Consider the following 16,205-nt stretch of genomic DNA (forward strand, 5'->3'; position numbering starts at 1 on the left):
TTATTAAACGTAGAGGTAAAACCTGGTATGTGAACTTTGTAAAGAACCCCTTATGTAGTTAAAAGCCACTACTGTAGACAGAGTCATCAGAAAGTTACTTAAAAAGGGGACAAAACCAGAGTGAGAAGAACTTAAGTGAATTATGAGGACACAGTTATATTCATGTGGGTCTGTTCTCACATTTAGAGTATAACAAAGTGCTAGATTTAAGGAAGAAAAAGACTGTAAACTCTGATATTACTTGATATGTTAAAATGCTGGAAAAATGTCCAAATTATTTATTTTGTGTACCTTCAAATTGTGCTTTATGTTGGATGTAAGTCTAAGCCTTAAAAGTTATTAACTAATATGTACTTATTTCTTTTTCTGTAGACCTCGAAGTAGGGGGAAGACTGCAGTGGAAGATGAGGACAGCATGGATGGGCTGGAGACAACAGAGACAGAAACTATTATGGAAACAGGTACCAGAACTCAAGAATTTATAAGAATGTGTATAATACTTTGCATATGTCCATACATTGCATACAGCATTTGTATAGCAATATTGTGTATTAAGCATTTGTCTTTATACTGAACTCTTAACTTTCCCATCAGCCTAAGTAGTTTTGATAACTAATGACAAAGTGAAAAAAACTGAACTAGCTCTCTCTCCTTTTCCCCTAAGCCCTGAGTTAGTATAATTATTTTATATCTGAAGATAAATGTTTTATCAAAGCAAAATAAAGACTGGGAGAAACAATAATCCAGACAGTTAGTATGATTGCTCATAGCATATTCTGGCCTATGAACCATCTAATGTTTGTTTAAAGCTTATTTTGTTAATATGTGTATTGAAAAAAGTAATATGTTTTATTATGGAATTAATATTATGAAATGCTAGGCCAAACTAGACCAAATTGTTCCTGGTCTGCTGGACTTTTAGGTGCCCTTAAATAAGCTGTTGTATGTTGTGCATCTGCAAAAGGTAGCTAGAGTTGGTTGCCCAAAACAGTTTTCAAAATTTACACGAGTGATAAGTTATCAAAGGGACTGTGATTCATATTGTATTTAGAAGATACCTGTAGGAGATAGTCCCTCATTGGCAAAGTTTTCAACAGTTGTTAGATAGAATTTAGACACAGTGATAAGCTTTCTCTCTGAAGTTGAATATATCTTGATGCTTACAGAATATCATACAGTTAGAGATGAGAAAATTAAAAATTGTTACATATTTTAAAATATATTTTTCCAAAAATCATTATGGTTGTCAGATGTGTTGCTATTATATAGGTATGATTCTTGGAAAGTCTTCAAATACCTGGTTCCTATCTTTCTTTCCAATAAGGTCTAGTTAGAGTACAAAATGATGCTTGGAAGTTGAGAATACTAAATTTCATCCTTCTGTGCACATGCGTCAATTATTGTATTACTTGAAACTTGAATTTATGTAAGTTCTGTTCTTTTTCATATGATTTTTTTCTGTACTGTATATTGTTACTTTTACTAGTGAAAAGTCTTTGTGAAGCTTTAGTTTTTTTTTTTTTCAACATAATGATTACTTAAAAGTTACTTTAAAATAGTGTTAACAAACTCTACCATATACCCTTTTTGTTGCATGTATTAGCTTTTTTCCTGGGCATTCTCTCTCATTCATTAAGATTTAGCATTTGCTTTTCTATTTATCTCTTTTCTGCTTCTTCCATTGTCTGTTTTGATAATCTATTCAGCACCCTTACCTCTTTGCTTCCTTTTTTCCCCTCAAAAATCCAGTTCTCTAACCTACCTCAGCTACTCTTCTTATGGTTATACTTTAGCCTTTGTCATTGTAGCAATCACCAGGATGATGATGGATTTCGTTTTCAAAAATCTCAGTTCAGCCATCCTACTCTGACTACAGCTTCTTTTTCCAGCTCACTTTCTCTTAATATCTCTACCACATTAATGGTTCAGCCTTGTCAAGACCTCCAGTTCAGTCTGATATTACCAGTGCAGTTTGTCCCTCTCCTTTTCTGTCTAGATTTTATGAACCATCTTTTTAGTCATTCTCTTAAACAACCTCAACTCCTTTGCCATCCTCCACTGTTTTGCTTTCATGACACAACCCAAATTTTGCATTATAGTACCTGAACATGGCTAGAAAACCACGTAATCTTGCTGACTGGTTTCATTTTAAATTGCTACCTCAAATCTCAAGCAGGTCTTGGTTGTTACCCTCCAGTTTTACTTAGAAATTTTCTCTTTGATTGTTATTATTATTATTATTATTGAGGTGGAGTCTTACTCTGTTAGCCAGGCTGGAGTACAGTGTGGCATGATCTCGGCTCACTGTAACCTCCACCTCCTGGGTTCAAGCACTTCTACCTGCCTCAGCCTCCGAAGTAGCTGGGATTACAAGTACACATCACCATGCACAAGTAATTTTTATATTTTTAGTAGGGACAGTGTTTTGCCATGTTGGCCAGGCTGGTCTTGAACTCCTGACCTCAGGTGATCTGCCTGCCTTGCGAGATATGGCAAAGTTTCTTTTTAAACAGCTTGCTTTTTATTCTTCAATTCTTAGCATGTCTTTCTTCTTCTCCTTCTTCCTTCCTTCTTCTTCTTTTTCCTCCTCCTCCTCCTTCTTCTTCTTCCTCTTCCTCTTTCTTCTTTCTTCTTTATTTCTTCTTCTTCTCCTTCTCCTTCTTCTTCTCCTTCTCCTTCTCCTTCTCCTTCCTTCCTTCCTTCTTTCCTTCCTTCCTTCCCTCCTTCCCTCCCTCCCTCCTTCCTTTCTTCCTTCTTCTTCTTTCTTTCTTTCTTTCTTTTTTTTTTTTTGCTCTTTTTCTTCTTTCTGACTTTACTATATGCTTAGGCATCCTACAGCACTAGTTGCGTTATCAGCACTAACTTACATTCTTTTATATGGGAAAAGACTAGCTGTCTAGTTCACTGCAGATGACCCCTTCTTCCTCTCCTCTCTCTCTTATTACATGTTTACTTTATTTAAGAAAGTTTAAATGTTTAGCTAATCAAGTTTAGTTTAGATTATGTAATCTGACTTTAGCTAATGGAGAAAGAACACGGAGCAGGAGTTGCATTAGGAATAAAAAATTCTACTCTCCTTTGTTAAAGGTGCTCTCATAGCAACTAGCTATATGGGAGACACTGTCTTGCACAAGAGTAAAATTGCTTTGCTAAGAAATCCTTTGTCTGAGCGCTGCTTTTTCCTTACAACTTCGAGCCTTATTTCTAGCACACCTCCCAAAGTGCTGGGATTATAGGTGTGAACTACCACATCCAGCTCCAATTATTGAAGATGATTTATTTCACCACCTTTTCTTTTCTCCTGAAACTTCCAACACCTCTTCTCATTTTGGTTCTTTAGTGATGATCTTGCTTATTTCATGAAAAAAATAAAAAATATAGAAACAAGTAGAAAAAAAATTCCATATTCACCCACTATCAAATCTATTTTCTTGGTTGCATCCCTACCCATATATTGTAGTTTCTGTCCTGGTAAAATGGGATAAAGACTCTAAGCCCAACTCCTCAGTTTGTGTGTTACATTCTGTCCCCTTTTATGGACTTTGGGTCTGCAGTTTTCCTTGCTTTCCTGCATCATGAATTTTCCCTTCTCCATGATTTATTTCATTAGCATAAGAGGGGTGCTACAGAATCACCCCCCTTCAACACAAATAGCCTCTCTTGATCCAACATCCCCTTTTAGCTACTGTACGGCGTCTTTGCTCCATCATAGCAAAAATCCTTGAAAGAGTTATTTATACCTATGATTACTACTTACTTTTCACTGTTTTCTCATGAACCCATTCTAATCAAACTTTCTCTCATTCTACTGTAATTATTCCTGTCAATGTCATGATCTCATATTGCCCAAACCAGCTTTTAGTCTTCATCCTCCTTAACCTTTCAGGGTCATCTTACACAGTAACTACTCTCAGGAGTGAAACTTTTTTTTTTTTTTTAAACTTGACTTTCAGGTCACTGTACTCTCTTGGTTTTGGTTTTTCCTACTCCTCCTTTACTGTTTTTTCCTCATTCTCTTTGCTTATCTTATGTATTTGGTGGTCTTACTCAGTTTTATGGCTTATTATCTATTTTTTTTGCTGTTACTATGTTATCTAAATGGTAATGACTCAAAAATTATGTCGCCAGCTCTTTCTTGCTTTGAACACAACCTGTGTCTTCCAGCTTGCTTCTTAACATTTCCTCTTAGATGTCGGAAGAGGATCTCAAATTTAATGTGTCCTCTCTGGAAATTTTTATTGTTATCCCCAAACCTTCTTTCCCAGTGTTTGCACCTCTATATATGCCACTGTATATTGTTTAGGCGAAAAATATGGAGTCTTTCTTGATTTCACATTTTAGACATCCAGACCAATGGAGGGCTTTACCTACGCGGTATATCCTGGATTCAACTACTTTCACCCCTCCACTGCTATCATTCCAGAACTTGACACTATTCCACTGCACAGCTGTGTGATCTTCCTAACTGGTCTTCCTCCTTTCGTTTTCATTCCATTCTACTCCTGTCCCACACATAGTAGCCAGGGTGATCCTTCCAAATTCAAAGTGATAGCCTTTTACTTCCCTCTGTCAACCATCCAAAGACTCCAGTGATACTTAGAATAAAATTCTAAGTCCATACAGTACTGTTGTCTTCACACTCCATTGATCTGGCTTTGGCTACCTGTATAACCATATCTTACATTCCCTTTTTCACTGGGCACCATCTTTACTGGTCTCCTAGCTTTTCCTGGAGCCTACCAGACATACACCTTTCTCAGGTATTTGGGCGTTTTGTCTTCTTTGCTTGGAATATTTTTCTCCAGACATTCATACAGCTTATTCCCTTACTTTAGTCAAGTCTCTACTCAGTTACAGTTTTCCCTGAGACCTTTCCTGACAAGCTCGTTGTCTAAAAGGTAACACTAGTCACTCTGTCTTCTCCTGCTTTATTTTTCTCCTAATACTTAACAGTTAGGATATTTATTCCGTATTGGTTTATTGTCTGCTTTCTACACTAGAATGTAAGCTTTATGAAGTCAGGGGATTTGTCTTGGTAACTCATTTATCCCCAGTGCCAAGAATACTTCTAGGCACATAGTAGGAATTGGATTCACTAGGTGAAGCAGTATCGTGTTCTTAAATTTTCCTTTTTGTATTTTCTAAGCTACCTACCATTCTTTTTTTTTTTTTTTTTTGAGATGGAGTTTCGCTCTTGTTACCCAGGCTGGAGTGCAATGGTGCGATCTTGGCTCACCGCAACCTCCGCCTCCTGGGTTCAGGCAATTCTCCTGCCTCAGCCTCCTGAGTAGCTGGGATTATAGGCACACACCACCATGTCCAGCTAATTTTTTGTATTTTTAGTAGAGACGGGGTTTCACCATGTTGACCAGGTTGGTCTCGATCTCTCGACCTCGTGATCCACCCGCCTCAGCCTCCCAAAGTGCTGGGATTACAGGCTTGAGCCACCACGCCCGGCATTTTTTTTTTTTTTTTTTTTTTTTTTTTGAGGCAGAGTTTCGCTCTTGTTACCCAGGCTGGAGTGCAATGGCGCGATCTCGGCTCACCGCAACCTCCGCCTCCTGGGTTCAGGCAATTCTCCTGCCTCAGCCTCCCGAGTAGCTGGGATTACAGGCACGTGCCACCATGCCCAGCTAATTTTTTGTATTTTTAGTAGAGACGGGGTTTCACTATGTTGACCGGGATGGTCTCGATCTCTCGACCTCGTGATCCACCCGCCTCGGCCTCCCAAAGTGCTGGGATTACAGGCTTGAGCCACCGCGCCCGGCGCTACCTACCATTCTTGGAACATCACATCATTACAAGAAAACTAAATGTCTGACTTTTTTTTTTTTTCCGTTTTCTGAGAGTAGTTAGCTCCACAAATGGACTCTCTTCTAATGCTCTCTCCTATGAGAGGTCAAGGCAAATACAGTTTAGAGAAATGTTTTTTTTTTTTTTTTTTTTTTTTTTGAGACGGAGTTTTTGCTCTTGTTACCCAGGCTGGAGTGCAATGGCGCGATCTCGGCTCACCGCAACCTCCGCCCCCTGGGTTCAGGCAATTCTCCTGTCTCAGCCTCCTGAGTAGCTGGGATTACAGGCACGAGCCACCATGCCCAGCTAATTTTTTTGTATTTTTAGTAGAGACGGGGTTTCACCATGTTGACCAGGATGGTCTCGATCTCTTGACCTCGTCATCCACCTGCCTCGGCCTCCCAAAGTGCTGGGATTACAGGCTTGAGCCACCGCGCCCGGCCTGAGAAATGTTTTAATAGGAGCAGAAAAAAAATATTTTTTAACCCAGGTCTTTTACTAAAGTTAATAAAGCCAAGTGTATTAGTCTTTGATTTGTCTTTGTCCTTGAAAAGGCTATTGTCCACTTCTTTTAGGGAACATAGTGAACATAGGGCAAGGAGAGCAGTGAGAGAAAGAACAACTGTTACAACCACCAACCTGCAAATAAACCCAAACAGAGAGAGTTCCATAAATTTCTAGTCCGTTTAAAAGCAAAGTCAAGTTTGCTGCAAGGTTTTAACCTCTCTATGTATGTCTCAAGACTCTAGGGCTTATTTTTTTATTTTTATTTTTGAGATGGAGTTTCACTCGTTACCCAAGCTGGAGTGCAATGGCGCTATCTTGGCTCATTACAACCTCCACCTCCTGGGTTCAAGTGATTCTTCTGCCTTAGCCTCCCGAGTAGTTGGGATTACAGGCATGTGCCACCATGCCTGGCTAATTTTGTATTTTTAGTAGAGATGGGGTTTCACTGTGTTGGTCAGGCTGGTCTTGAACTCCCAACCTCAGGTGTTCTGCCTGCCTCGGCTTCCCAAAGTGCTGGAATTATAGGCGTGAGCCACCGCACTTGTCCAACCCTACAGCTTATTTGAAGTTTCTCTTGTTCCTATAAATCCTGTGCCTTGACATGCTTACTTAATGATTTGTAGTAGTATAAGAGGATGAGGCTGGGCGTGGTAGCTCATGCCTGTAACCCTAGACCTTTGGGAGGCCAAGGTGGGTGGATGGCTTGAGCTCTGGAGTTGGAGACCAGCCTGGGCAACATGGTGAAACCTGTCTCTACAAAAAAATGCAAAAATTAGCTAGGTGTGGTGGTATGCAGCTGTAGTCCTAGCTACTTGGGAGGCTGAGGTGGGAGGATTGCTTGAGCCCAGGAGACACTGGTTGCAGTGACCTTGAAGTCATACCACTGCGTTCCAGAAGGGGCAACAGAGTGAAATACTGTCTCAGAAAAAAGAAAAAAAGAATACTGATGAAAATGAATATCCTACCATGGTGGGTGGATAGGAATGAGTAATCTAGGAGTAGCCATTGGGAAAGTAATAAGAAAGCTCATTTGTTAATATTTTATGTTAAGAAAATTTCATCTTTTTTTTCTTTTTTTTTTTGAGATGGAGTCTCAACTCTACAGCCTAGGCTGGATTGCAGTGGCACTATCTCGGCTTACTGTAGACTCTGCCTCTCAGATTCAAGCCATTCTCTGCCTTACTCTCCCGAGTAGCTGGGATTACAGGTGCCCGTCACCACACCTGGCTAATTTTTTTGTATTTTTAGTAGAGATGGGGTTCTACCATCTTGGCCAGGCTGATCTTGAACTCCTGACCTGTGATCCACCTACCTTGGCCTCCCAAACTGCTAGGATTACAGGCATGAGCCACTGCACCTGGCTGAGAAAATTTCATCTTTTGTTGGTCGTGACTGTTACCAGTCTCTGTGCATTTTTTATATGAATAAAATCATCTTGAGTGAAGTGCTAGTTACTTGAAGAGGAGAGAAGCGCTTTTTTCCTTGAGAATCATATAATCAGGTTTTTGCAAACTTGTTTTAGTTAATTATAATTAGCTAATTATAATTCAGTTATAATTAAACATTTTTTCCTGCTGTTCAAGTTGTCATAGTTTGGCTCATGGGAGCCTGTTGTCAGCTGGCTTCTGAGTCCTTTTAAATAACATCTCAAAACTTTTTAGAGCTTAGTGCTCTTTGGCAACAGTTTTATTTTTAAGGTCCATTTAAATTTTTCCCTGCCTCAAGGTATAAAATCAGTTATTCCCTAAGGACTTCTAGTTTTTTAGTGGAGAATACTATTAGCGACAAAAATCTAGGCTCAAGGGATGCATATCACATTGTTTCTGTTGAGAATTAGTTATGTGTGTTCACTTTAGTCACATACTACTAGTACAATCATGCACTGCATGACAAGAGATCACATATATGACAGTGGTCCCATAAGATTATAACGGAGCTGAGAAATTTCTGTCACCTCATTGTATCATAGCTGTCATGATGTCATAGCTGTCGTGATGTAATAGCACAGCATAGTGCATTACTTAATGTTTGTGGTGATGCTGGTATAAAGAAACCTAGTGTGTTCTCAATTATATGTATTATACAAAAGAACACTACATACACTCTTGCACAGTGCATAACTCTTGATAGTAAGTTATTGGTTTATGTATTTATTATACTATACTTTTTATCATTATTTTGGCGTGTACTCCTTTTAAGAAAAAAAGTTAGCTGTAAAACAGCCTCAGGCAGAACCTTTAGGAGCTATACCAGAAGAAGGCACTGTTATCATACGAAATGACAGCTCCTTGTGTGTTATTGTCCCTGAAGACCTTCCAGTAGGACAAAATGTGGAGGTGGAAAGATAGTGATAGTGACAATCCTGACCTTGTGTAGGCCTGGGCTGAGTTTAAAAAGCAAAAAACAAACCGCACAAAGCCTCTAAAACCAAGCAGCTTGTAGGATAAGGGTGTAAAGGGAGATTTTGTTTTTTTTTTTTTTTTGTATAGCTGTACCCTGTGTGTGTTTTAAGCTGTGTTATTACAAAAGAGTGAAAAAGTTTTTAAAAAGTTTATATAAAGTAAAAATGTTACAAGTTAGCTAAGGTTTATTGCTGAACAAAGAAAAACAGTATTTTAAAAATTTTATGTAGCCTAAGTGTACAGGGTTTATAAAGTCTATATTAGTGTACAGTAATGTTGGAGGCCTTTACAATTACTCAGTGACTCACCCAGAGCAACTTCTAGTCCCACAGGTACCATTCATGGTAAGTGCTGTATATAGGTCTACCATTTTTTGTGTTTTTACTTAGTATTCTTACCATTGTGTCTATGTTTATATATGTTTAGATACACAAATACTTAATCACTGTGTTATAGTTGCCTATAGTGTCCGGTACAGTAACATGCTGTACAGGTTGGTAGCCTAGAGTACTAGGCTGTACCAAATAACCTAGGTTTTTAGGAGGCTGTAACATCTAGGTTTGTGTGACAGTGACAAAATTGCCTAATAATGCATTTCTCAGAAGATACCCCTGTTCTGAGAGGACTGTAATTACATAGATATATACATACACTTGCAAATGTGAGTTCACATTGATATATTCAGTTACTTTTAGCATAAATTTTTAAAAATAGACTATTTTTCAGAGCAGTTTTAGGTTAGTAGCAAAATTGTGAGGAAGGTACTGAAATTACCCATAAATACCCTTTCCTGCCACATGCATAGCCCTTTTCATTATCAACGTCCTATACCAGAGTGGTACATTTGTCACAATTTTTAAACCTACATTAACATGTTATTAGCATCCACAGTTCATAGCTCACATAAGCGTTCACTGTTGGTCTACATTCTATGGGTCTGTCATTATAGCATCATAGTCACTGCACTAAAAATTCTCTGTGCTCCACCTGTGAATCCCTCCGCCTTGCTGATCTCTGGCAACCACTGTTCTTTTTACTGTCTCCATAGTTTTGTCTTTTCCAGGATGTCAAATAGTTGGAATCATACAGAATAGCCTTTCAGACTGGCTTCTTTTCACTTACTAATATGCATTTAGTAAGTTTCCTTCATGTCTGTTCATGTCTTGATAGTGCATTTCTTTTGAGTGCTGAATAATACTGCATTGTTTGGATGTACCACAATTTATCCATTTACCTACTGACAGAATTCCTATTTGCTTCCTGGCTTTGGCAGTTAAGAATAAAGCTGCGGCCGGGCATGGTGGCTCAAGCCTGTAATCCCAGCACTTTGGGAGGCCGAGGCGGGTGGATCACGAGGTCAAGAGATCGAGACCATCCTGGTCAACATGGTGAAACCCCGTCTCTACTAAAAATACAAAAAAATTAGCTGGGCATGGCGGCACGTGCCTGTAATCCCAGCTACTCAGGAGGTTGAGGCAGGAGAATTGCCTGAACCCAGGAGACGGAGGTTGCGGTGAGCCGAGATTGCGCCATTGCACTCCAGCCTGGGTAACAAGAGCGAAACTCCGTCTCAAAAAAAAAAAAAAAAAAGAATAAAGCTGCTATAAACATCTGTGTGCAGTTTTTGTGTGGATGTAAGTTTTTAAGCCGTGGGTAAATAACAAGCAGCATGATTGCTGGATTATATGGTAAGAGTACGTTTAGTTTTGTAAGGAACCACGAAGTTGTCTTGCATTCTCACTAGAAACTTCTATTGCTCTATGTACTTGCTGGCATTTGGTGTTGTCAGTGTTCCAGATTTTGGTGATTCTAGTAGGTGTATAGTGATATCTCATTGTTTTAATTTTCGTTTCCCTGATGACATATAATGTGGAACATCTGTTCATATGCTTATCTGCCATCTGTATATCTTTATTGGTGAGGTGTCTGTATTCCCCATGCTTTTGTTTTTTTTTGGAGAGTTTTGCTCTTGTTGCCTAGGCTGGAGTGCAATGGTGTGATCTTGGGCCACTGCAGCCTCCAACTCCCAGGTTCAAATGATTCTCCTGCCTCAGCCTCTTGAGTAGCTGGATTACAGGCACCTGCCACCATGCCCTGCTAATTTTTTGTATTTTTAGTAGAGATGGGGTTTCACCATGTTGGTCAGGCAGGTCTCGGACTCCTGACCTCAGATGATCCACCTGCGTCAGCCTCCCAAAGTACTGGGATTACAGGAGTGAGCCACTGTGCCTGGCCTTCCCTATGCTTTCATCTCCCAAAAGAGATTATAGAGAATTGGTATAATTTCTTTCTTAAATGTTTGGTAGAATTCAGCAGTGAACCAAACTGGGTACGTTTACTATTGGAAGTTTATTAATTTTTTATTCAATTTGTTTAATAGGTATAGATCTATTTGGATTGTTTATTTCTTCTCCTGTGAGCCTGGGCAGAGTGTGTCTTTTAAGTAATTGGTCCATTTCTTCTAGGCTATCAAATTTGTGGGCATAGAGTTGTTAATAATATTTCTTGATTATTTAAGATTCCCTGGGATTTGTAGTGATGTCCCATTTTTCATTTCTGATACTACTGGTGGTAGATTTTCCCTCCTTTCTGAAACAGTCGACACTTTAATAGCATGGGTTTGAACTGTGTGTGTGGCCACTGATGCATGGATTTTTTTCAGTAAATATATTGGAAATTTTATTTGGAGATTTGTGACAATTTGAAAAAATGTGTAAATGGACTGTATAGCCTAGAAATGTTGAAAAAATTAAGAAAAAGGTATGCATGAATTCATAAAATATATGAAGATACTTGTCTGTCTGACTGTTTACTACCATAAAATACAAATGTATTACTGAAAGTTAAAATGTATCAAAACTTAAGCACACACAGACTGTGTATGGTACCATTGGCCACTGAGAGAAATGTAAATAAAGGTAAAGATGTATTAAATCACTGAATAAAATTTACTGTAGTGGATACTGTATTACTACTGCAATAATTATGTGGCCACCTCCTGTTGCTATTTCAGTGAACTCAAGTGTTACAAGTATCTGATTAAAACACCATAGAATACTAGTTATCTTTGAGCAGTTTGTCTCTCCAGTAAATTGCGTATCTTGGTAGGAAGTGATCTCTGGTGCTTCTCATGTATCTTTCATCATGTTTAGTGCAATGCTATAAATTGTGCGTAACACCACAGGACCCATATGAAGTGCCACTAATGCTGCTTAAAGTGTTTCCCACAAGAAGCAAAGCCATGGCATACCAGAAAAAGTTGAATTGCTTGATGTGTACCATAGTTGGATGTTTGTAACTGAGGTGGCCCACTATTTCAGACAGACCAGTCTTGTAAATAGGTGACATAAACTTTTGGTATCAATAAACATATTATGGTCCTGAAAATGTATTTTCTCTTCCTTATAATTTTCTTAGTATTTTCTTTTCTCTAGCTTATTGTATTGTAAAAAATAGTATATAACACAAAAATATATGTTAATCTGCTGTTTGTTGTTGGTAAGGCTTCCTGTCAACAGTAAGCTATTAGTAGTTAAGTTTTCAAGGATTCAGAAGTTACACAGATTTTTGACTCTGTTGTGGAAGGGTTGGAGCCCCTAACCCCCTCATTTTTCAAGGGTCAGCTGTATATGTGTTAAATGCCAAAAATTTTCCTTTAAGCACTGCTTGCACTGCATCTCACAAATTTTCTTCTGATTTTCATTTGGTTTAAAATATTTTTCAATTTCTCTTGAGATTTCTTCTTTGACCTATGTGTTATTTAGAAGTGTATTTTTAAATGTCTCAGTATTTTGGGATTTTAAGCTTTCTTTCTGTTACTGATTTATAGTTTGATTCTCATGTGGTCTAAGAGCAGACATTATATGATTTCTATTTTAAAAAATCTGTTAAGGTATGTTTTATGGCTCAGACTGTGGTCAACCTTGTGAATGTCCTATGTGGATGAGAAGCATGTGTATTCTGCTGTTGTTGATGAAGTAGTCTTTAGATGTCAGTTATATCCAGTTGATTAATGATGTCAGATTCAACTATGTCTTTGCTGATTTTCTGCCTGCCAGATCTTTTACTGAGAGGAGTGTTAAAGTTTCCAGCTATAATAGTGGATTCATCTCTTACTCCTTGCGATCGTATCATTTTTTGCTTCACATACTTTGGTGTTCTGTTTAGAATAACATGGTACATTTGTCACAGTTTGTAAACCTACATTAACACACTCATGGTAAGTATTGTTATGTCTTGAGAATTAACCTCTTTAGCTTAATATAATGCCCTTCTTTATTCTTGATAACTTTGACATCTGTTTTGTCTGAAATTAATACAGCTACTCCTGCTTTCTTTTGATTATTGTTAGTTTGGAATATCTTTATCCATTTATTTCTTATCTATATGTATCTTTATATGATATATTAAGTGGGTTTTTTGTAGACAATATGTAGTTGGGTTTTCTTTTTAAAATACCTATTCTAGCTGGTGCGGAGGCTTACACCTGGAATCCCGGCACTTCAGGATGCTGAGGCGGATGGATCACCTGAGGTCAGGAGTTCAAGACCACCCTTACTAATATGGTGAAACCGTGTCTCTACTAAAAATAGAAAAATTAGCTGGCCTGTGGTGGCAGGCACCTGTAATTCCAGCTACTCAGGAGGCTGAGGCATGAGAATCACTTGAATCTGGGAGGTGGAGGTTGCAGGGAGCCAAGATTGCACCATTGCACTCCAGCCTGGGTGACAGAGCAGACTCTTAAAAAAAAAAAAAAAATGAACAATTTCTTTTAATTGGTACATTTAGACCATTGGTATTCAAAGTGATTCTTTTTTATTTTTAGAGACGGGGTCTCACTGTATCACCCAGGCTGTAGTGCAGTGGTGCCACATCATAGTTCACTGTAACCTTGAACTCTTGGGCTCAAGCCATCCTCATACCTCAGCCTCCCAAGTAGCTGGGACTATTGGCACCACTCCTGGCTAATTAAAAAATAATTTTTTTTGGAGAGATGGGGTCTTGCTGTGTTGCTGGTCTTTGAAATGCAAGCTTCAACCTCCCAAAGTGCTGGGATTATAGGCATGAGCCACCATGCCCAGCTTCAGAGTGATTCTTGATACAATGGAATGGATATCTACCATATCTCTTAGCTATTTTCTATTTGTTGTCCCTGTTCTTTGTTCCTATTTTTATCTTCCACTCTTTTTGTCCCTTTTGTGGTTTTAATGGAGCATTTTATGATTCCGATTTCTCTCCTTTCTTAGCACAGTTCTTTTCTTTTTCTTTTCTGAGTTGTTGCCTTACAGTTTGTAATACATGTTTACAATGAATCCAAGTCTATTTTCGAATAACGCTATACAGTAGTGTCCCCCTTTAACTGTGGTTTTGCTTTTCACAGTTTCAGTTACCTTCAGATAAGCATGGTCTGAAAATATAATATGGAAAATTCCAGAAAGCAACAATTCATAAATTTTTGAAGTTGTATGCTGTTTTGATTGAATAGCATAATGAAATCTTCTGCCTTCCAGCCTGAGACATGAATCATCTCTTGGTCCAGTACATCCATTCTGTATATGCTACCTGCCCATTAGTCACTTAGTAGCTATCTTAGTATGATTGAAAAAACATAGTATATATATTGGTTTCAGGCATCCACATGGGGTCTTGGAATATACTCCCTGTGGATAAGATGGCACCACTGTAATTTTCATTTGTAATGTGAGTACTTTATAGGAACAAAATAATCTTAATTCCTCTGTCCCATCTTATTGTTGCTGTCAGTTATTTCACTTATACATAAGCAATCAAAATTGAATACATTGTTGCAGATATATTTTGAATAAACTTATCTGTTAGATCAGTTAACAGAAAAAAGTTTTAAAAAAAATTTTTTGTCTTCACTTACCCTGTTGGAGCTGCCCTTCCTTTCTTATATAGCATTTTTGACCTATAGCATTTTTATTCTCTCTAAAGGACTTTTAACATCTCTTGCAAGGTAGGCCATCTGACAACAAATTCTTTAATTTTTGTTTGAGAAAGCCTTCACTTTTGAAGGATAATTTGACAGGGTACAGAATTCCAGGTTGATGTTTTCTTTCTCTCAACATGTAATATATTTCGTTCCTTCTCTTCTTGCTTGCATGGTTTCTGAGTTGATATAATTGTTGCCTTAGGTATTTTTTTCCCTCTGAATTCTTTAAGGATTTTTTAGTATTCTGTGGTTTGAATATGATGTGACCAGGTGTAGTTTTTTTGGGTGTTTATCCTTCTTGATGTTCTTTGTCATTTGGTTTCTGAGATTAATTTGAGGACTATTTCTTGTTCTTTCTCTCTTTTTTCTCTTTTTGGTATTTCCATTACATGTTACCTCTTTGTAGTTTTCTGTATTAAACATTTTGTTCTTTTTTTTTTTTCTTTTTCTTTTTCTTTTTGCTTTTCAGGTTTGGAGGTTTCTATGGAAATATCTTCAAGCAATGAGATAGATTGTTTACTCAGCTGTGTCAGGTCTACTAATAGGCCCATTAAAAGCATTAATCATTTCTGTTAGAGTTTTAAAAAATCTCTTTCATTTTAATCTCTAGAATTTCCAGTTCTCAATTTCCATTGCTGATGTCTTCTTGGATGGTGTCTACCTTATTCATTAGACTTTTTAGCATATTAAGCATAGTTGCTTTAAATTCCTCATCTGATAATTTCAACTTCCCTCCCATATGCAAGTCTAGTTCTGATGGTTGGTCTATCTCAGGCGTAGCCGCATGCGGCCCCCTGAGGCCATTTATCCAGCCCGCCACCGCACTTCAGGAAGGGTCACCTCTTTCATTGGTGGTCGGTGAGAGGAGCACAGTATGTGGCGGCCCTCCAGCGGTCTGAGGGACAGTGAACTGGCCCCCTGTGTAAAAAGTTTGGGGATGCCTGGACTCTTTCTCTTCAAACTGTGTTTTAACTGTGTTTTTTGCTTTTTAATATACCTTGTAATTTCTCCTTGATAGCTAATGTAATGCACTGTTAGACAACAGCTGTAAGCAGGCCTTTACTAATGTGGTGAGAAGGTGTAGGAGAAATGGGAAATCTCAGTTTTTGATTCTTTCTCCCTGACCTGCCCTTAGGTGGGGCAGAATGGCCTAGTCATAGATAATTCTCTTAGGCTAGTAGAACTGGCTGGAGTTTCTCTTCTGGTAGGTCACTTAGGTTCTAGTTAAATAGTTTCTCCTGAAGGCAGGCCTTGTTAAGAGAATGCTCTGGTGTATTTAGAAATGGTTCCTTTCCCCCCCGCCACTGAAAGCAAGAAGGGATTTTTCTGTGAAATTCACTGTGAGAAACTGGTAGAGCTTCTAGAGGTAAAACACAAAACTGTGGGATCCCTCTGGAATTTTTAATCTTCCAGACTTGTCCAGACTGAACCTGCAGTGTTCCGTCAATTACAGTTCAGGTTTTTGTACCCATGGAGGTTTTTACCCACAGGTTTCTGCTCAGGTAAGCTGTGATTTTTGTCTATCCCTCCAATTCTGAAGGTACCTGTTT

The 16,205-nt window shown here is 38.4% G+C and overlaps 1 protein-coding gene across 20 annotated transcripts in view; it reads left to right on the forward strand.

The window, feature by feature from the left end:
• The window catches only part of KMT2C (lysine methyltransferase 2C), a 310,436-nt gene that overhangs the window by 81,319 nt on the left and 212,912 nt on the right, over positions 1-16,205 (forward strand). For all 20 annotated transcript variants that reach the window (XM_074378876.1, XM_074378875.1, XM_074378881.1 and 17 more), the window contains one exon: positions 373-461. In XM_074378876.1, the coding sequence (XP_074234977.1) occupies positions 373-461 (89 nt within the window). The remainder of the gene's footprint in view (positions 1-372; positions 462-16,205) is intronic.

This window comes from Saimiri boliviensis, chromosome 10 (assembly GCF_048565385.1).
Source record: "Saimiri boliviensis isolate mSaiBol1 chromosome 10, mSaiBol1.pri, whole genome shotgun sequence".
Lineage (NCBI taxonomy): Eukaryota > Metazoa > Chordata > Mammalia > Primates > Cebidae > Saimiri > Saimiri boliviensis.